Below are 22,979 nucleotides of genomic sequence, written 5' to 3' on the forward strand. Positions count from 1 at the left end.
CTCCATCCTCAACTCCCAGGAATGTGCCACCAAGCCAGAGCCAGGACGAGGAGTACCAGAGTCCCCTGGCTCCAGGCCTAGTGCTGACACTGTGCCTTGGCTACCTGCTTCTATTTTTGTAACCACACGCTCTCCTCTCCCCACCGCCTCCCTAAATGCCTGTACTTCAAAACCTTCCTTACTACCCAGGAAACTGGCTTGTATACTGTGGGTGCTTAATGAGCAAATGTATGATAAACTTTCTCCCAGCACATTTTTTTTTCTCCTTTTCTATAGTTAGGAGCACTCCAGGTCCTAGTCTACCCCTGTTGTCCCAGAGTTAATATACTCCCTTCCACTCTGAAGTATTTGGGTTAGAAATACAAATGCATGGCCACCTATTTATAATGCTTCTTCTGTTAAACTGATCAGATGGGCATGTTTCCATTTCAGGATGGTAAGGCTAGACAGCATGGGATAAAAGGAGAAACCTGATTTGGATATTGAAGAAAGCCAGTGGCAGATGTCTTCCTCTATCCCTTAGCATCTAAGTAATCTTCCCCAGAAGCTTCTTAGAAGCAAATATCAGTGTCCACGACTGGAGCACAGTTAAGATTCCAGGAGACTTAATGAGTGTGGGAGAGTCAAAAATGAGCTCTAAATGTTCAGTGGGAGAAGGGAGTAGAATAAGAGAATTACATGCCGACAAAGTCTGTCACAGGTATGTCTAGAAAGATAACACAAAGAAACATGGGTACTACTAAAGAGTTATTTTTGACCCAAGAGAAATGTGTTGATAAACGCAATGTAGAATAATTCTGAATTGGTATTTTTTAGTATTTCTCAAGTTTAACTGAGATCTTTGACTTTGTCAACTGAAATAACTTATTAGGTTTATACTAGACTCGATTGAAGAGCCCGTCATCAGAAGAGCCCAGAGGAGTTACTGAGATGGCTTAGTTTGAGGATCATGTATAGAGATAGGCTTTTAAATTTGCTTTCCTGATTTCCCGAGATTAGGCAAAGGGTAGGAGAATGAAAATTGTATGAGTCTAGAACAGAAAGATTACAAGGAAAAATTGAAAGAAAAAAAAAAGGTACTCAAAAATTGCCTTCAAAGCATCTTTGAGGAGAAGAGAGAAAAAGAACTCACATTTATGGAACCATTGGCCTAGATACCTAGCGTGCTATCTCATTCAACTCTCACAACACTTCTGTAAGGTAGGTATTACTTGTTATGCTTTCCGGGTTCACTTCCCTCGTTCAGTTTGTCAGCTATCGTGTGGCATCTCCAGGCACCCAGGCCTGCCACCCTGCCCTGAGACCCACCTTCCCATCAGACCGACCTGAAACTTTGCTGTCATGCCACACTGACTCTCCGTCTGCTGCAGGACGCTACAAGCCTGGAAGCAGCCGCAGCAGCAGGTGTAGCTTTGAGATATTGCAAAAGCTTGGACTCTGGCACAGGTAACCATTCACTCTATATAATTATAATCCTGTAAGACTGATCCTAAAACTACAAGAATAAACAGGCAGTCTTCCACTGGTTTTCCCTTCTTGATGTTTTCTCGGTTTGGTTTTGTTTTGTTTTTCTCTTTACCTCCTGATTTCACAGCATAAAGTACTTAACCTCAAGAAAACTGGCATAAAGCAATGTTACCAGGATGGTGGAGTGATACTGGCCTCTAAGGAAAACTGCTTGAAATTTTGTGGGGCCTTTGCTGGTTGTTACAATGACTATGTGACACCACTGGCACCTGGGAGAAATAGGGGATGAGGTATGAATTCTCATGCTCAGAAAGGCTCAGCTCAGTGAAGAGCTGTTTGGCACTCTGCATGGATTTTCAAATGTCCTACTAGAGATTCATGCCGGGAAGAGGAAAATTATGTATACATAAAATTATTAAAATTAGTAAAGCCTGGACCTTACAGATAAAGTATGTTTGGTTATAAGTTTTCCTGGACTGCAATACCCACGTAAATCAAGGGAAAACTTGCTTGTGAAGAACCTTACCAAGAGTTGCTCACAACTGCAGAAAATCAGGTCACTGACAGCATTTTTTTTTTAATTTAACATGAAACAGTCATGTCAGTCTGCGCCTACTGTTGTTACGTTATATAATTCTATGAATATCTACAGGTATTTATCCCTTATTTCAAAAGGTAGCATATAAAGGAGTCAACAACATTCAGTTGACTATTGTCTTATTCTTACCCTTTTTAAATCCAAACCTGTTCACTGTAAGAAGGTACAAGCACTGATTGCTTCATTACATCTGAGATAGTTTTCCCAAGTATTGCACTGAAATTCTTACTTGTTTCCAATATTACTGTTAAGGAATAATTTAGATTATATGCACAGGTAGATGATATTATTTAAAATTTTCAGGATAAGTAAACGTGGTGCCACAAAGTATTTGTTAATATAGGCGAACCTTGGGCCCCATAAGGTTAAGACCACTTGTGTAAAGGAACGAGCATGGCCTCTGGAGTCCGACAAACCTAAGATGAAAGACATCGCTTGGGACTGCATGACTTGAGTTTACTTTTGTTCTGAACTCCAGTTGCCTCATCTGTGAATGGTCGTCATTTCTGGGGGTTCTGTGAGAATTGCTATTTCAGACAAGACAGCATGGGTTAAGTGGCAATGACAGGTATTCAACAATAATCCCCTTCTCAGTGGTCAAGCCACGCTTCTCTTCCCCCACTCACCTTTACACAAAGGCAGGAAAATCAAAATAGGAAGAAGGAAATGTAAAGAATACCGAAGGAGAAGGGGAGTCACAGATCCCGGCCAGCACCTCATACCTAGCGACACCCAGAGCGCCCTGCGAGTGTCTAGTGTGAGACGGCCCAGGAGGTTCAAGTAACATTCTGGCCCTGGACCATGAAGAACACGGTGCTAATGCCAACCACACAAACACTGCTACCTTCACACAGTACATGGATACGTGAATTGTTTCAGGAATGGATGTGGAATTATTTCCTCAACCTTGTTACTGTGTATCCCTTTAAGACTACTGAAAAGTTAACACTGTAACTGAAGAACCTGTGACTTTTACAGACTGAGATGTAAATCCTGAATTTTAGCCGTATTTTTTTTTAACTTGGAACTCTTCCTCTACTTGTGCTTTGATTACCTCAAGGGAGATTTTTATAAAATAGTAAATACACTTTCTGAATGCTGGAATTCTTGAGCTTCTTAGCCACAACTTACCAAGGGCCGGGTATGTTTCTAAAAGGCAAATATTCTACCACTGACAAGGTCTAAGGTCCCTTCTTGCCTTTCACTTATCTGTAGAAGCCACTGGACCTCCCTGGTATTAGTCAGGTCCAAATTTCAACTTCCTATTCCATATTTTAATCACCAAAACTTCAAAATACTCTGCGCACCCAAGACAGAAAGGCTAGAGTTTCTAAGATAGTGAGAAAAACCAGTTTTTAGATCCTACTCTAGAGAAACAGTTACAATGATCCACTCTTGGCTGGCTTTTTTTTTTTTTTTTTTTTAAGTCTTAGCAAGTATCTAGCCCAAAGGTATCTGTTGGTTATTTCTATCTGAATAGTTTCAAGGAACACCTTTAGATGCACTGCAACATTCACAGCATAGTTATTTACAACTGCCAAGATATGGAAGCAACCTAAGTGTCTATCAACAGATAAATGGATAAAGGAAATATGGTATACATAGATACATACAATGGAGTACTACCCAGCCATAGAAAAGAATGAAATTTTGCCATTTGAAGTAACATGGATGAATCTGGAGGGTATTATGCTAAGTGAAATAAGTCAGACAGAGAACAGCAAATACTGTATGATAATCACTTTTACATGGACTCTAAAAAATAAACCTACTGAATATAAAAAAAAATAGTGAATATATTAAAAAAAAAAAAAAAGACTCATGGATACAGAGAACAAACTAGTGGTTACCAGTGGGGAGAGAAAAGGTGGAGGAACAAGATAAGGGTAGAGGATTAAGAGGTATAAACTATTATGTATAAAATAAGCTATAAGGACATACTGTATAATGCAGAGAATACAGTCCATATTTTAGAATAACTGTACATGGAATATAACCTTTAAAAATTGTAAATCACTATGTTGTACACCTGAGACTTATAGTACTATACATCAGCTGTACCTTAGTTTTTTTTTTTACATTTTTTATTGATTTATAATCATTTTACAATGTTGTGTCAAATTCCAGTGTTCAGCACAATTTTTCAGTCATTCATGGACATATACACACTCATTGTCACATTTTTTTCTCTGTGAGTTATCATAACATTTTGTGTATATTTCCCTGTGCTATACAGTGTAATCTTGTTTATCTATTCTACAATTTTGAAATCCCAGTCTATCCCTTCCCACCCTCCACCCCCCTGGTAACCACAAGTCTGTATTCTCTGTCTGTGAGTCTATTTCTGTCCTGTATTTACGCTTTGTTTTTGTTTGTTTGTTTGTTTTTGTTTTTGTTTTTTAGATTCCACATATGAGCGATCTCATATGGTATTTTTCTTTCTCTTTCTGGCTTACTTCACTTAGAATGACATTCTCCAGGAGCATCCATGTTGCTGCAAATGGCATTATGTTGTCGGTTTTTATGGCTGAGTAGTATTCCATTGTATAAATATACCACCTCTTCTTTATCCAGTCACCTGTTGATGGACATTTAGGCTGTTTCTATGTTTTGGCTATTGTAAATAGTGCTGCTATGAACATTGGGGTGCAGGTGTCATCCTGAAGTAGATTTCCTTCTGGATACAAGCCCAGGAGTGGGATTCCTGGGTCATATGGTAAGTCTATTCCTAGTCTTTTGAGGAATCTCCACACTGTTTTCCATAGTGGCTGCACCAAACTGCATTCCCACCAGCAGTGTAGGAGGGTTCCCCTTTCTCCACAGCCTCTCCAGCATTTGTCATTTGTGGATTTTTGAATGATGGCCATTCTGACTGGTGTGAGGTGATACCTCATTGTAGTTTTGATTTGCATTTCTCTGATAATTAGTGATATTGAGCATTTTTTCATGTGCTTTTTGATCATTTGTATGTCTTCCTTGGAGAATTGCTTGTTTAGGTCTTCTGCCCATTTTTGGATTGGGTTGTTTATTTTTTTCTTATTGAGTCGTATGAGCTGTTTATATATTCTGGAGATCAAGCCCTTGTCGGTTTCACTTGCAAAAATTTTCTCCCATTCCGTAGGTTTTCTTCTTGTTTTACTTCTGGTTTCCTTTGCTGTGCAGAAGCTTGTAAGTTTCATTAGGTCCCATTCGTTTATTCTTGCTTTTATTTCTTCTAGGAGAAAATTTTTTAAATGTATGTCAGATAATGTTTTGCCTATGTTTTCCTCTAGGAGGTTTATTGTATCTTGTCTTATGTTTAAGTCTTTAGTCCATTTTGAGTTGATTTTTGTATATGGTGTAAGGGAGTGTTCTAGCTTCATTGTTTTACATGCTGCTGTCCAGTTTTCCCAACACCATTTGCTGAAGAGACTGTCTTTATTCCAATGTATATTCTTGCCTCCTTTGTCAAAGATGAGTTGACCAAAAGTTTGTGGGTTCATTTCTGGGCTCTCTATTCTGTTCCATTGGTCTATATGTCTGTTTTGGTACCAATACCATGCTGTCTTGATGACTGTAGCTCTATAGTATTGTCTGAAGTCTGGGAGAGTTATTCCTCCAGCCTCTTTCTTTCTCTTCAGTAATGCTTTGGCAATTCTAGGTCTTTGATGGTTCCATATGAATTTTATTATGATTTTTTCTAGTTCTGTGAAATATGCCCTGGGTAATTAGATAGGGATTGCATTAAATCTGTAGATTGCCTTGGGCAGTGTGACCATTTTAACAATACTGATTCTTCCAATCCAAGAGCATGGAATATCTTCCCATTTTTTAAAGTCTTCTTTAATTTCCTTCATCAATGGTTTATAGTTTTCTGCGTATAATTCTTTCACCTCCTTGGTTAGATTTATTCCCAGATATTTTATTACTTTGGGTGCTATTTTAAAGGGGATTGTTTCTTTACTTTCTTTTTCTGTTGATTTATCGTTAGTGTAAAGAAATGCAACTGATTTTTGAACATTAATTTTGTAACCTGCTACCTTGCTGAATTCTTCAATCAGCTCTGGTAGTTTTTGTGTGGACCTTTTAGGGTTTTCTATATATAGTAACATGTCATCAGCATATAATGACACTTTTACCTCTTCTTTTCCAATTTGGATCCCTTTTATTTCTTTCTCTTGTACCTTAGTTTTTTAAACAAATGAATACCTTTGGTTACCTCAGGTGATGGAGGTTTATAATAAGGAGACACAGGAAAGCCAAAGAACCATGGGAAACCTTTTCAAAAAACAAAGACTTCTTAGAAATTATTAAAAACTGGTTCATTGACATTAAAGACACTATGAGCTCTCCTGGCATGAAGGACACTTTGGTGGCCCTCTGTAATCCTGTCAGGGCTCCAGTCACTCTGTCATTCCCTGGCTTCACGGTTTTTTCCCTTAGGTCCACTTCTTTGCTTCTGCTTCTACCAACTGTGCAGAACAGATACACAGTATGCTCATGGGGTTAAAAGAAAAGTAGAAAAGGGGGTTGTACCCACAAAGATATGCATGTACTCTCACACATAACACACACACTTACGCATTCATAAATTTTTTTTTCTGGAAGGATGGTCAAGAAAGTAGTCAAAGCAGATGCTTCTGGGGAAGAGAACTGGGGAACCATGGTTCTGGGTGACCTACTTTTTAAAAATTTATACTATCTACATATGTTATTTTTTTCAATTAAAGTTAAAATTGGTTTTAAATAACATTTGCTACAGTAGCTCCACTGTGGACTTCTGCCTCACAAAGAGTAATTTCTGCTAGCAGATTTAGTGACTGAATAAAACACAAAAGCACAGAGACCACTTTCCTTTGGTGGCCTTTGGTCAAACATTCTGGACACCTTCGTTAACTGGGAGCCAACAGGTGGAAAGGGAAAGGAGGACCTGAGAGGTGAATTAGAATTAATAACATTGAGGAGGTCAAGAGATGAGGCAGGCTGGATTAGGAAGAGATCTCATAAACTGATTTTAGCTATCCTGTTTATATCTAAAAAGTTTTGAGGCAACTACATAAGAACTTGTGTGACATCACAATCCTAAATATCTAAGCAATATATTTGATGTCAGAAGGGCAGAAAATTATATCTTAGCTTCTAAAATTTCATTTCAAGTTTATATTACTGTGCCTTACTGAATCAAATTCATGGAATTCTATTTCCCAAGATTTTTATTGAGTTCATAGCACCTCATCTGCATTTTCTATTTATCTCTGATTACCCGAAGCACTATTAGCACCTAAGTCTCAGCTCTTTGTCCAGAACTTCTAACAAGAAGGAAGTAATCCCTAAATGACCATGTAAATACACCAGCATCTCTACAATTTCAAGAATCTCTATAGTCCATCCACTTATAAGGCAGAGAGAACTTTTGCTTACAAAGCAGAGAGAACTTCTGCTATGTTTTGTTTAGCGTTTTAGTAATGTAAAAACCAAAAACAAGAACAAAACAAAACAAAACAAAACCAGCCTCTGATTTGAAGTTGGGTCTCTCTATTCTGGCTTGTTACTTTCCTGTACAGTTACACTTTTGCATTTGTGGAATCAAGATCACATGCTAGGTATATACATTGAGCAGTAAACAGACACGTGAATACTTTTGGAACTCTGTCATGATTTTCCCAACCAAGTTCTATCTCACTCTTCTTTGATCTCTGCCCACCACATCCCCATCTGCATACTTGGCATTGCTGGCATTTTTCATACTCTGCCTCGTATTACCAGCATATATATCGTTGTTTACTCATACAACTTAGTTTATTCTTACCACCATGACTCCTATACATTGTAACACCATGAAATAGGCACTTAGTAACTTTTGTATGTATTTCAATACTTTGTACATAAAGATGATACTCAAATATTTTTAACTGAGGGCACGAGCTCTGGAAGAACGTTCAAGCTAGAAAGGACTTTGGAACTCATTTAATCCAGTGGTTCCCAAATACATATCTACTGACAGGTGACAGGCCAGCTGCATAGGGACATCAGGGAAATATTAAATTACAACATTTTCAGGCCCTACTCCAATCTGTAGAGGTGGGGCCCAGAAACCTGGGTTCTATAAAAGGGTTACCAGGTGATTCTGAGATGAAACCATGTTTGGGAACCACTGGGCTAGTGCACCTATCCCAGATCACATATGAAGAAACTGAAGCCCAGTGAGATGGGAGCCTCACCCAAAGTTGGACAGTAAAGGAACAGAACAGCAAAAAGATCAATGGAGGATAGGGATGAAATGGAAACTATCTGGCAGACATCTTCAGAATTAAATAAAAGGTAAGTATTAACTAAATAGAACATGTTACCATAGAGAACCATTTTATCACAGAATAAAACTGATGAATAGCTTTTTTTTAAATGTAGGCATTTTCAAATCAAAACTACAATGAGGTATCACTCACTTCACACCAGTCAGTATGACCATCATCAAAAAAGTCTACAAATAATAAACGCTGGAAAGGGTGTGGAGAAGGAACCCTCCTACAGTGTTGGTGGGAATGTAAACTGGTGCAGCCACTGTGGAGAACAGTATGGAGGTTCCTTAAAAAGCTAAAAATAGAGTTGCCATGTGATCCAGCAATTCCACTCTAGGACATATATCCACAAAAACTTCAATTTGAAAAGATTCCTACACTCCAATGTTCACAGCAGCACTATTTACAATAGCCAAGGGACGGAAACAACCTGAATGTCCACTGACAGATGACTGGATAAAGAAGTTGCAGTATAAATATGCAATGGGATATTACTCAGCCATAACAATGAAATAATGCCATGTGTAGCAACATGGATGGACCTGGAGATTGTCATTCTAAGTGAAGTAACCCAGAAAGAGAAAGAAAAATATCACATGATATCACTTATATGTGGAATCTAAAAAAATGATACAAATGAACTTATTTCAAAACAGAAATAGACTCACAGACAATAGAAACTAAATTTATGGTTACCAAAAGGGAAAGGGGAGGGGAAGGAATAAATTAGGAATTTGAGATTAACAGATACACACTACAATACATAAAATAGATAAACAACAGGGCCTACTGTATAGCACAGGAAATTATATTCAGCATCTTGTAATAACTTATAATGGAAAAGAATCTGGAAAAGAATATACGTATATAACTGAATTACTTTGTATACATGAACCCTTATAAATCAACTATACCTCAACTTAAAAAAAAATAAAAATAAAAAATAAAAGAAATCATGAGGATACAACGTACAGCGTGATGACTATAGTTAATACTGTATTGCGTATTGGAGAGTTGCTGAGAGAAGATCTTAAAAGTTCTCATCACAAGAAAAAAAATTTGTAACTATGTATGGTGATAGATGTTAACTAGATTTATTGTGATCATTTCACAATATATCAAATCATTATATTATAAACCTAAAATATGTCAGTTACCTCAAAAAAGATTACACTTAAAACAATAAAAGCAGTCAAAATGAAGTTACTCTGTTTAGAAAAGCACACTTAGTTGATAAAACTATAAAGTAAGGGATTAATTACCATAAAAGTGAGGATAGTGGTTATGCTTGGAGGGCAGGTGGGAAGGGATGTATAGAATGTTCTAGAGCAGCTGACAAGGATTATCCTTTTCAAGGGTGTGGTTACAAGAGGGTTCAACTTATTCAGCAAGTACATTTGTTTCATGTGCTTTTCTCTACTTACATTATATTTAATAAAAAATTTAATGTAGAATGAAAAGTAGAAATGTCAGTCAAAATGTTGCTAATGTCAAAACCGAGCACATGGGAGTTAACTGCATTATACTTTTCACTTTTGCATGTATTTAAAATTTCCATAATAAAAAGTTTTTTTAAAAAAAATTACTACACACCAACCAGTAGCCCCTGTCTAGAGCAGCTCTCAATCTCATGGGAGACAGTAAATCAACAATCACCAGTCTATTCAGAGTTACGGAAGCTCAGAGGAGCGGCACAGAACCAGTCCTGAGGAGGGCTGGGGACAGGCTTAGAGCAGTGACCCCCAAGTCCTGAGCATAAGTAGTTAGTCGTTAATTTAAAAAGAGGTCATTAAATTGAAGGGGTTCTAATGAACTTGGCAGCCCAAGTAAGCAAAATCAAAACCTAAGCCTGCAAATGCCTCAAAGTTAAGAAACCTAAACCTGAAGACAACCAATCACAGTCAACTAGGCTTTCCCACATAAGGCAACCACTGAAGCTACAGCCAATCAAATCGTTCCCTCGCTTGCCCTGCACGTCTTCTCTAGGAAACACCTTGCCTCTACCTCCTGTTTGTGGAGCACTCCCAACCCTTTCTGGTTTGGCACTGCCCAAATCGATTTTTGCTCCAATAGCCTCTTAATTTTAATATGCCTCAGCTTGTCTTTTAACAGAGTTCACCAGGAAAGAATAGAGGAGAGATTCCCCAGTAAAAGGAAGAACAATGAATAAAAGTCAGAGAACCAAAACCAGCTTCATGTTCTGTACAGACCATGGAAGGCATCTGCCGTACCCTACTTCAGGAAGTCTCAGAGGACCAGTCATGCCCACTGTCCTCTCCAACGGGTCTCCTTATTCACTCTTCATCTGTCTTTGTACCACAGGACCCAACAGACTAGACCAAAGACATCCTGCCCCACCTGTCCCATGCCCCGGCTCACCAACAACAGACTCACTCTCAGGGAGTTCAAATTTGAGACAGAGAGGGGCACAGAAGTACAGAGGCAAAGGAACTGAAAGACACAGAGACCTGAGGCAATAAGCACTTTAAAGGAGTAAAGTCAAAGGATGAGAGAAGAGACTCAGGAAGGAATAGAGTTTTAAGAAGTAGGGAGAGAAAGGTGGAGATGGGAGTGGGAGGACAACTGGACCTGCTCTCGGTTCTCTAGAGTCTAAAGCTACTGCTTTCACCCGGACAGCACGAATGATGTTCCAGTTGTCCATGGAGCCTGACTGCCCAGCTGCAGTCCTGAGCCCCCTCACCTCCCTGTAGACAAACACACACATACACATTGCCAGCGTAACCCGAATGTCTCCATCTCTGGATGGGAGCAGGTGAAGGACGGCAAAGGGGCCACCAACCGCCTATGAGGCAGCAGAGGCTTGGGGAGTGGTTGGCCCCTGGACTTGATTCTAGAATTGTTCACACACCTACTTCAGGGAATTTCCAACACCCAGAGCATCAGTCCTACCCATTTCTTATCTGCCTGATAGTGATGAGGTCTATAAGGCAGCTAGTGAGATTAACCTCCCACTTCCCCAAATGAGTCTTGGTTTTTGGGTTTTTCACTTGAGTTTTTCATATAAAATTGAGGCTGATGCTCAGGAGGGATAGTAAGCACACATAATGATTGCAATATATTTAGAACTTCTCAGATGGTACTGTGCAATTCTAGAAAATTCCATTCTATTTAACTTAAACCAAACTGTATAATGGAAACACAGCAGATGAACGGTTGATTGTGTTTCAGCTTTATAAAGCACCAGTCAGGGATCATTCCTCCTCTGAAAAACACTCAAGTTATTCTTACTGACTACCAAATAAAACGCGTACAGCTTCAAGGACATTTGTAGTCACTACTATCTACTTCAGCTTCATTTCCTACTGTAACCAATCATCTACTTTTATTAAACTTTTATAGAGCAGCTAAGCCATCTAGCAGCTGTGGAAATGAGCTTATTAAAAAAAAAAAAACAAAAACCCTGCCAGCCCTCAGGAAGAGATAGGGAAGTAACAGTTCAACTTAGCATTCAAGTGCTATGTTAAAATCACGCAATAGTGAGTATTATACGAAATGTAGGTTGGCAGATTCACAAGGAAGGCTTCTTGGAAGAGGTGACAGTTGAAACTGGAAAGGTGAGTAGGAGCTATCAGAACAAAGAAGTGAGAACATCACGAGAAAAGGCAGAGAGGAATGGAACAGTTAAATACTCTGGAATAAAAAGGAGTCGGTAGGAGATGAGACTGGAGGAGTAGGCAGAGGGCAGGACTGAAGAAGCAGGTAGGACTTGGAGACGTTGTTTGGCTGGTGGGGGTTACTTGCTACGTGCTATGATCTGTTTGTGTCCCCAAAACTCAAATGTTGAAATCCTAGTGTTCATGGGTGGGGCTTTTGGGAGCTGCTCAAATTGTAAGGGTGGAGCCCTCGTAAACAAGATTAGTACCTTATCACAGAGGCTCCAGAGAAACCACTAGCTCTTTCCACCAAGCGAGGACACGGCAAGCAGGTGCCAGTTATGAACGAGGAAGCGAGTCCTCGGCAGCAGGCGACCGTGCTGCCACCCTGATCTCGGGCTTCCCAGCCTCCAGAATTGTGAGCAGTTGTTGTTTATCAGCTGCCCAGTTGGTGGTATTTTGTTAGGACAGCCTGAAAGAAAGAGGGCAGTAAGTAACTGGGAGCCCTGTAGGTGTTCGATCAGAGCACCAATATTAAAATGAAGGATGGGGGGATTCAGGGAAACCATATTCAGGGTGCCCCTTTAGAATCTGTATCATAATAATTCAGCAGTGACAACCACCAGTGCCCTCCAGCCAAACCCCACCAGGAATTCTCATCTCTAGTTTACTGTTCCTTCCAACAAGGGAGGCAACATAACATGGGGAAACGTGGAAAGGATCCGAGTAAGAGGGTGTTAGAGAGCACTGGGGTCGGGGTCGTGTTAGGTGACTTTAGGGCAGGTCCAAGGAAGCAGGGGTTAGCCGTCAGGCAGTGGGGGCAATTCTATGATTCGGTAGCTTAGAAAACCTATCTACAAAGTGGGGAAAGTGTCAAAGCGAAAACTGTGGTAAAGGAGCAGCAGCCATTTTTATCAGTCAAAACAGGGGGATGCCTGGTCATTTTTATGGTTTGGATCATGTTTATGTTTCTATCTGTGTTCAGACAAGATTACCAAGTAGTCTCAGACAAGATTACCGAGTAGTCTATTTCCGTCTTGAGCCATCACAGTCACAGAGTGGTCTATCTGACGCCGATGCTCTGCGAAATCCAATAGGAAACCAGCAAGTCCTGCTTGTGAGTGTCCAGCCAGCTCCCAGAAATCAGGAGCTGACTTTCTCACACTCTTTCTACTCAGTTTTGTAGGGCCTACTTCATAATCCTCAAATCGATGGTCAAACTCACACCAAACTCCCAATTCCTTCATTTTATATGTGTGTTTATTGTTTTTCCTAAGGGAGCAAACATACAAGTCGGTGAGCCCCATTTTGTGCTGTTCTTCCTGGATTTCCCATTTGTGAGGCAGAAAGACACAGCTCGACTTGCCAGTGTCTGCATTGCTGGGAAGTGCTGAAGTCTGCAGCACAGTTAGTGTTCTCCAGAAGGGCCACAGAGGTACAGAATGTCGACTCTCACAAGAGCTCAGTGCTGGTGCCAGCAAGTTGAGAAAAGCAAGCAGTTTCAGTGTCTAGAAAGTTTTACAAGGCAACACCCCATACACTGCAACTCACTTGCAAAGCCTTCTGTTTGCAAACAGTGCCTCCAACATCATAATTTCTGGAATTTGTAGACATGCAAACGTTTGATGCAACTTTTACTTAGCTTCCCAGTCTCCATACTTCACCCTCTTACTACTCCCCTTTCAAGATATGAGTGATGCTCCTCACTCCTGCCCCCCTCCCCAGCCCCTCCCTCTGCCCCACAGCAAGTCTCTTTCCTGACACTACAATATAAAAAAAAATTAACACCTACATAAGATACCAATATTGTAACTGGTACTAGAGCTTTATGCCAAAGCTACAGGATTTTAAGTACTGTTTTTATGAGGGGTCTTTTATTCAACAAATATTTTTTGAGCTCCAGCTATGTTTCAGATACAGTTCGAGGCCCTTAGGGGCTGCATCAGTAAACAAAATAGACAAAATCTTTGCTTTTAGTACACTGAAGAGGAAAAAGACAATAAACGAAGGAAGTTAAATCGACATAGGATGTTAGTACGCTATGAGGGAAACTAAGGGCAGAAGGGGTCAGGAGGCACTGTCATCTTCAGGGGAGGATCGGTACCCAGCCTCACCGAGGAGGTGATATGGGAGCCGATGTAAAGAAGGAAGAGCATTCTACAGGAAGAGGTTCTGGGAGAGACGACAGCCAGTGCAAAAGTCCGAAGGCTCCAGACTGCAAAGAACAACCAGGAGGCCAGACTGGCCGGACAAGAGGACCAGCGACGTTAGAGAGGCAACAGGACCTATGAGCACCGCTGGGCTTTGGCCTTTGCGCCAAGTGAGAGGAGGAGCTATTGGAGAGTTTTGAGCAGAGAGATGAGACACAGAATGTATCTCATTGGAAACAGTAACTTTTGAGTTTTGCTGTAAAGGAGAAATGAGGTAATAGCAGAAGGGATGGGGACAGGCGACAAAAGAAGGTTTGTTTTGTTTTTTTTTAAGAGAAATAATAGCATGTTTTATGTTGAACATACGGCTGGGAATTAAAATCACAATTCTCACCTTTTCTGCTTCCCAAGCACACTGCTTATATGTATTGAGAGAGAAGGGGCTACATTTGCTTGATACATTTACTCAATGAACTATTTAGTATTATATCATAGATAGACTAATATGACCAAATCAAAGTTAATAATTTCTGAAATCTATAAAGAGTTTTCAGCTTCTGGACATGTAAAAATATCTAAATACAAAGTGATTTCTTAAAAAGTTCCTTCATATTCACTCTTCTTACAATCTTTCCACGTAGTAGAGAACTAAGAAAATATGTCATGACACAAACCACTTGTCAAACAATTACAGTGGCCAAACACTCAAAATGCCCCTCTAACAAATTTTACGACTACACAGCTCAAGGGTTTGGTGACCAACTTTTGTGTGGATCCTGAATATTTCAAAAGATGGCATTAAACTTTTTCTAAAAGTGTCCCAGCATTTCTGAGTTAACTGTTCTTTTAGATGAGATTTACCGTTTTTTTTTTTTCTTTTTACTGAATTGCTCACTTAGCTGTTTAGAATAGATGATATCACCTGTATGGGATTTTTGTATAACTGGCCATCTGTTTTCAAGGTAATGATTACAGACTGTACTGTGCACGTGACCCATAGGTTTCATTAGCTTCCTCCTTCAGGAACCATGAAATAGGCAAAATCTATAATTGTCAGTTTCACAGCAGCATTTTTTGAGGCACTAAGTATTTTTGTGGTTGAATCTGAGGCTTTCATTGGAAAGATCATTTGTTTAGAAAAAGTTTTAGGGGGTGGGCATACCTCAGTGGTAGAGCACATGCTTAGCATGCACAGGGTCCTGGGTTCAATCCCCAGTACCTCCATTAAAAAAAGAAAAGAATACAATAAAAAAGAAATTTTGCCTGGTTTGTGGGGTTGTTGTTGTTGTTGTTGTTGTTGTTTTAATGGACGTGTTGGGGATTGAACCCAGGACCTCATGCATGCTAAGCATGTGCTCTACCAGTAAGCTATACTCTTCCCCACTATCACCTGGTTTGCATTTGGAATTTGATCAGTGACCAAGAATCCCACAGTTGCTATGTAATAAACTTGGAACAAGGAAACCTCAATTCAACTCCTGGCTCTGTCCCATACCAGTTCAGTAACTCTGGGCAAGCTACTCAGCTTCTCAGAGCATCACTTAGCTCAGCTGGAAAATGAAAAGAATCCTTGACTCATTGCTATGGTGAGGATAGAATGACCACCCTGTAGACTTACATGCCTCACACAGCCATGGACACATTATTGGCTCCTAGTAAATCTGCCAGGATCTGCTACACCAGATAGCAGGCCAGACCAACTCCTTCCCTTTTTTCCTTAGCAGAGAGAGTACACTTCTCCACTCAGTGCTGATTATATCCTTACAGTCACTTCTCTTCTTAGAGAAAAGATAGGACTTCTGAGATAATCGTATTAAGGGGGGAAGTTTTTTGTTTTGTTCCCACTGACATTGCAAAAGTTTATGCCACTGTCCCTCTTGCTGGGGAAATGGGGTGAGAAATGAGATCTCACTAGTGTGCATCTTATTTTGATAAATTACTTATTTCAAAAGTAACTATTGAGATTCTCTCACATATGCTATGATGATCAAAACTTTATCCCAGATCTGCTTAACTCTTTCTAATCCAAATTGAAAACTTGCATCAATGTTGGTCATATATATATAAACATTAATAGATATCTAGAGTCATAAAAAGATATGAACTTTGATAAAGCACATCAAAATACCTAATGTTTATTTTTCTTGAAATTTTAATGCAAGTCAGTGCATTGGAAACTGAAAATGCTGAACATGATTGTCAAGCTATTGCTCAGACACCCTGAAAAACTTGGGAAGCAATATAACAATATAACTTCATTAAACTTGGAGCCAGGAAAAAAAAAAAAAAAAAAAACCTGAGTTTAAAGCCAGGCTCTGTCACTTACTCTGTGTAATTCTGAAAACTTCCTGAACCTCAAAGCATTAGTTTCCCACCTGTGAAGCAAGGAAATTAATAATAATACTTCTCAGGGATTAAGTGAATTGAATAGTTGTGCATCTTGAGCTCAGAATAATATCACATTATGATGAGGAAGACAATGCAAAGTAACTAAATCTGGAGTCCGTGGTTACAGGAGAGACATTCAAAGTTGTTGGTTAGTATGCTAACAAGCTCACTTAGCTTAGAAACCGGAAGATCCAAATATAAGTAACAGGCCAGCTCCATTCTTGCTAGCTATGTGACCCTGGCCAAAGTCCAATCATCCTGAACCTCAGCCCCCTCAGCCCCTCATTTAACTATTAGGTATTGATAATATTAGTCACAATTCGTTAAGCACTTACCATATACCTTACAACCACCCTTCAAGGTACATGTTCTTATCTCTCTGTTTTTGTTTGTTTGTTTTGTTTTGTTGTTGTTGTTTTGGTAGGGGGGAGGTAATTAGGATTTTTTGTCTTGTTAATGAAGGTACTGGGAATTGAACCCAGGACCTCGTGCATGCTAAGCATGTGCTCTACTACTGAGCTATACCCTCCCACTTCATCTCTATTTCACAAATGGCTGACACTGAGAGAAGTTAAACCCGTTCAAGGTCACCCAGCTAGTTAAGTAGTAGAACCTGGATCCACATCCAGGATATCAGTCTCCAAATCCTGTCCTTAACTACCAGCCACCTACCTGTCCTAGAGAAGATCAAAGAACATTACTCCTGCAAGGCTGCTTTTTGAATTGAAACGCTCTATACAAACATGAACTTTTATTCTTAGTACTCTATATCAACATAAAGACTTCACAGAATGGGTTTTATTTGCCTCTCAGGTGCCTGGGAACCCTGAAAGAACAAAAGGTTAGCTTCAAGCTCTCTTTCATCTCCTCTCGGAATTTTGCCTTGACGTCAGTTTCGCTTGAGAAGAACCAATAAAGAACGTTAAAGAACAGATAGCCAAATGCCACTCTGTGCCACTGAAGGCAGCTCTCTGCACTCCCAGGAGTCCCAGGCAACAAGATCTTGTGCTTTTCCTTGAAATGTGGACAAAGCATTTTCTTGGGCTAAAATCTCACACCTGCGTTTGCAACTGCAAAAAGCAGCTTGGGTAAGTATAAATAATGTGGTCGCGTAAATGTCCACATAAACTAGTGCTTTGGAAGTCAGCCTACAAGACACTCCAGCTCCAGGCACGCATGCAATCGATCTAATTAAAGCAAATTTCAGTGTCTTCTCAAGGATATGGTGTAAAATTTAGAGCTGCTTTCTCCTCTAGTCCCACGTAGCTAAATATAACTCTTAGTTATCCATCCTTGGAATAATAAGCTTCTTAGAAGTATTGAAGTGTTGCTGGGTATGACATATGAGTGGCAAAGTGAGGCTCGGTTTGGTATCACCTGGAAGGTACCCCCTCACCCCTCAATCCCAGAGATGCTCAGCGTGGCCCTCTCACCCTTGCAGAGGAAGCAGGAGAGCAAAGTCCAGATAAATGAAGGATGTTAATCTGCCGAGCCAGACCTCGACGCTGGGAAGGCGCTGACGCCGCCAACCGCGGAATCCGGGACTCGAGCCTACTCATTTGCATGAGGAAGAAGGTCGCCCCGGGGTTTCCCAGAGGCTCGGATCTCCGAGCCTGGAGAAGGCGACTTTCTCCGGTCCGGGGACTTACGTTTTCCCTCCCCAGTAAGGGCCTCTCGCTCCTCCTGGGGCGCTCTCAGCGGACCCCATCCCGCTTCCGACGTGGGGATCCGGGAAGCGAGGCTCTCAACTAGTCCCGGCCAATTTACGCCGGCGCGCCGCTTGGAGAGGCGGCGAGAGGCTGAGCCCGAGCACCTGGCGCTTACCTCGGACGGCGAGATCTCAAACACGGCCGCGATCTTGGCGTAGAGCTCCTGGACGCTGGAGAAATCCTCCACTCTGCCCGTGGCGCTGCCGTGGGCCAGCTGCGTGTGGAAGACCAGCCTGCGGGTGGGCGCCCGGGGCTCTGGGACGCTGCCGCCAGCCGCATCCTTCTGCTTGCCCTCTACCAGCCGGGAGGTCTCCTTGGTGTTCAGTTTCTTCTTTCTGCGCAGCCCCAGGGGCATCTTGCCTGGATGAGGGCGGGGACCCACCTGCACCGCTGACCGCTGACCGCTGCCTCTTACGCCTGGCCAGCGGACTTTGTGCTAAGGGCCTGCTGTCTAGGGGGCAGATGCAGCCGGGGCTGGGCCAATGGCAGAGACCTTTGTGCCTGGCCCCGCCTGGTCAGGGCCCCCTCCTCCCCTGGGAGGAGCCGCACCTGCCCGCCGAGCAGCCACCTGCCCTCTCTCGGATGGATCTGGAGAAGAAAAGGTAGACCCCGTGGACCACGGAATGTTGCCTACCATTCCAGTTCTACAAGGATCAAGCCACCAGCCATTGCAGCTGCCTCCCATGGTGCGCCCTGAGGGGAATTCAGAATGGAGGAAAAAAGGAAACACTGTGTGCTCTGGGGACTGGCCCTAGATAGTTAAGATGCATACCTAAGGAATAATTTCAGTGAGTTCAGACTTTTGCATCTTCCTCTAGATAGAAAAGCACTAAAATCATTGACTTGAGATACCTGTTCTTTGTGATTAGCAGTAAACTTCTGATGTTCTAATACGTGTTTTTAGCCAGATAAAACAAAAACAAACAAACAAAAACTCCCACATATCCTGGCTCCTCACTTACCTCTTTGGAGCAGTTCTTCAGAGCTGAGAGGCTGTCTCCTCGACTATAGTTCTTAGTTTTGTCCTCAAATAAAATTTAATTTGAAACTTTCAGGTTGTGCGTTTTCTTTAACCCATTCACACATCTCATCTCCTGGCTTCTCTCCCCTTCTTTAAAAAAATGTCTCAAATTCTGTAAAAGCCTTAGGATGCTGATTCTGTAGGACAAGACGTCTTAGAATACAAACATGCTGGCCCTTCGGGTGATGCTGATAAATGTGTGGTAGGCGCACAAGATTGGGCCACATGCCTTCATGCCTGTGCGTCTGGGCCATTGGGGATAGGAGTTTAAGTAGAGGTCAGTCTTCCTCTTACTACCCTGTAGTTTACAGTCTGCAAGACAGAATTGGAAGGAAAAGTTTTGAGATTATTGCCGCATTAAATTCATAGTCAAACACCTTCAGCCGATCCCTCAGCAACTCTCAGTAATCCTTTCTACTTTTTCCTGAGCACCTTTGTCTCCCAAACATTCAGCACTCTCCCCAAGTCATTTGCTCCACTTCTGCCCCCCTCGGTCTCTGCAGAAAACCCTGTTATTGCAGGGGAAATTGAGGCCATTCAGTGTGACTCCTGAATTCCCTCAGTTCCCCATTCTCTGTAATTCCACCCACATCCCTTCTCCAAACTCCAAAGAAGTCTCTTTTTCATTTGACCCTTGATCGGATCTTTTCATTCCTCAAGGATCTCTATGTCTAAGCCGCCTGTTGACTTGTTTTTCTCCTCCCCACGTAATCCCACTCACTGATGGTCAAAACCCCAAATCTCTTACATTGTTTTCAAGTCCTCCATCCATACACCCCCACAGTAACCTCTATCTTTCTCAACAAAGCAAAACAGTCTTGGATTATTAGCTGCATCTCCTCAAATCCCCCCTTGCTCTTAGACTTGCTGTGATCAGACTTTGCACCCACACTAAACTGAAATTACTATTACTATGGGCAGCATTTAATCATCAGGTATGATCACTTTTCAGTCTTTATCTTGCATGAGCTTTTAGAGTATCTGACTGCACTGACAATTTTATTCTTAAATCACACCTCTGTTTTGGCTCATGCCTACTGAAATAAAAATGCACAACATGAGAACTCTGAGTCTCAGTTTTATTTAAGGACTTGCTGAAAACTATAGCCCAGGAGACAGCCTCTTGGATAGCTGTGAGGAACTGCTCAGAAGAGGTAAGGGGGGAGGTCACTATGCATGCGATTTTGGCAAAGGGGGTACATGAAACCGAGTACACATCTCAGTAGAATGTTACTGCTAGTCCTGAGGAACACATACCTTAGTTAATGGTTTTAATTCCTTCCAAGTGTGGAAAGATGCAAGAATTCAGATTTACAAAAAATTTCTCCTGAAAATACCTACCTATCTGAAGGTTTGTCCTACTAGTCTTCCCAGAGCCTCATTCCTAATCTCTGTCCTGAATTTTGTCCGGGGTGTGTTAAAGGTCAGTGACTGCAGTGGGTAATAACTCAATCCCTGTAGAGCCAGATGGCGACTGACCTTCTTCAGCTGGCAGTGCCCTCTCATGCTCATAAATTCGACCAAGGTTTGGGAAGCATTTAATGACCATTTTGTCCCACGGTGCTAGGAATGCTCATTCCCAGGTCAGGCCAGATTTCTTTGACAGGCTACTCAATGTGCTATTACTGGACTACTGTGGTCCAGGAAAAGATTTCTTCTTGTTGCTTCTTCCCATATCTAGAGTCACACTATTAAAGTCATTGATCTCATGTAGAACTATATATGCGGTCAATCACGTCAAGTCGCCTAGTCATCCTTTTATCAGACGCTCAGCCACACATTTGGTTATGCAAGAAACAATAATCTTGCAAAATAGGCAGGACACATGTAATATAGCTAGTAGGTCATGAGTAAGAATTTAAGCCAAGGACTGCCATTAGGTGTGGCCCAGTATATTTCCAGGTCATCACCCAGGCTGTCCCATAGCAGTTGCCATGTTTAAAGGTAATGATGTGTTGGTATTGCTCATGAGGCACCCAGCCCAACTGCCCAGTGTTACTAGACTTATTATCCTTAGTAGGGTTTAATTGTTCCCTGCATACGGGAGCTTTTAAACTTAAATGACGGTAGCCTGGTTTTAACCACACAAGTCCATCTCATAACTGAAAGGGGTTATATTCTTTGACAGAGATTAAGCTCGTAGCTCTAATTGAGCTTGAGTAACTTTAAAGAAAATTCATATTTATGGCCATGGTCAGAGCAAGTATCGTTGATTGGGCAAGTGAAGGGATAACATCCAGTAATATCAATAGTAGCCTAAACAGAACTATAACTTACTTTGTCTAGAATAAATTTCCTAAGGGCATCTAATTAGAGCCTAGGTGAGGAGAAATCCACCAAGGTATAGAGGTAGTAAGTGTAGGTAACTGACTTTAAACCCAACCATTGATTTCTAAACTCTGTATAGGATCATGCCCATGATAAAAAAAAATTATTTTAATTTTTGCAAAATTTCAAGAAATCAAGAAAACACTGCAAATAATCAAATGGGGCCAGGTCTGGCATCTTGGGATAGCTGTCTACTTCTGATGTTGTCTTCTTTCCCTATGGAACTGAAGTTTCTTCTCTGAGCGTTGTTTTAAGGTGAGTTTGAGTCAGCAGTCTTATCTATAGACCAGTTCATTGCAAGGGCTCTATCTAAGTGGAAAATATGAATCCAAGAGTCACTTCTCTTCAGTTTTGCTGCACATGAGCTAGTTAAGAGGACCTGATAAGGGTCCTTTCATCTAGGTTGGAGATAGTTTTTTAAATGATACCTTTTCCAGTTTACATAACCCCCTATTTGCAAGGTCATGGGGCATCTGATCTTCATCCAATGATAGATTATTATAACAAGCTTCTGAAACAAACTCAATATCCTTTTAATAATTTAATTTAACTTTGCAATAACATGGCAATGAGGAGCTATCTGGGAAGTGAGTCTTAGGCAGTAAATACAGCTCTAGAACCCAACATCCACTGAAACAATCTTCTCTCTAAAATTACCCTCATTTCTATCAAATATAGCCAAATTAAGACTAACTTGTTTGCAACATAAATCTGGTTTCAATAAACTTGGCCTGATTACTACATAAGTGTAATTGATTATACAGGCTCTTTTAAAGTTGGCTTCTCAAGGCCAGGAAAGCCATGCCAAGGTCTTGCCATCAGGTTCCACTTGCAGTATCTATAAATTGGGGTGAATTCCTCTCCTCTTGAAGTCCCCAAGATATCTTGAGATTCCTGCACTTGGCAGGATGTGGCCTTCATTATTCAACTGATAAGGCTCCTGGGAACCTAAGAGTTTCCAGTTTCTGGAGGGATCAGGTAGAGAGAAAAGACAGCTGTTTCAATTCTGCTTACAAGGGTATAATTTACCAATTTGCCGTAAGTCATAATTAGCTTAGGGGGAAAGCTTTCCTTATCGCTGGAAAACACAGATTAAAAGCCAACAATATTTCAGACAGAAAAAAAAAAAGCCACCAAAATTATAACCATAGTCATCAATTTACTCAATGTTATGTAACTAATCCTTGATCTCCTGGATTAGCATTAGCTGTTAGTTTTATGAAGCCATCAGGGTTTCCATTAGAATTCTTTAATTTCTTACCCAGTTCAGTGATACAATCTGAAACCTGTTAGAAACCTGTACTTATCAAAAAATCTATGAATCTTCTTGAAAATGAAGCTTTTTTTTTTGCAAAAGCACCAATAACATAATAACTGTCTATAAATGACAAAAGATTTTAAAGGTCATGATTAAAGATATGATTAC

At 40.9% G+C, this 22,979-nt stretch overlaps 1 protein-coding gene across 1 annotated transcript in view; it reads right to left on the bottom strand.

Annotated features, from left to right (window-relative positions):
* The window catches only part of GIPC2 (GIPC PDZ domain containing family member 2), a 75,541-nt gene extending 56,903 nt beyond the window's left edge, over positions 1-18,638 (bottom strand). The window contains exon 1 of the mRNA XM_010989068.3: positions 18,320-18,638. Coding sequence (XP_010987370.3) covers positions 18,320-18,559 — 240 coding nt within the window. The 5' untranslated portion in view covers positions 18,560-18,638. The remainder of the gene's footprint in view (positions 1-18,319) is intronic.
* Between the last annotated feature and the right edge of the window lie 4,341 nt (positions 18,639-22,979).

Source organism: Camelus dromedarius, chromosome 14 (genome assembly GCF_036321535.1).
Source record: "Camelus dromedarius isolate mCamDro1 chromosome 14, mCamDro1.pat, whole genome shotgun sequence".
Classification (NCBI taxonomy): domain Eukaryota; kingdom Metazoa; phylum Chordata; class Mammalia; order Artiodactyla; family Camelidae; genus Camelus; species Camelus dromedarius.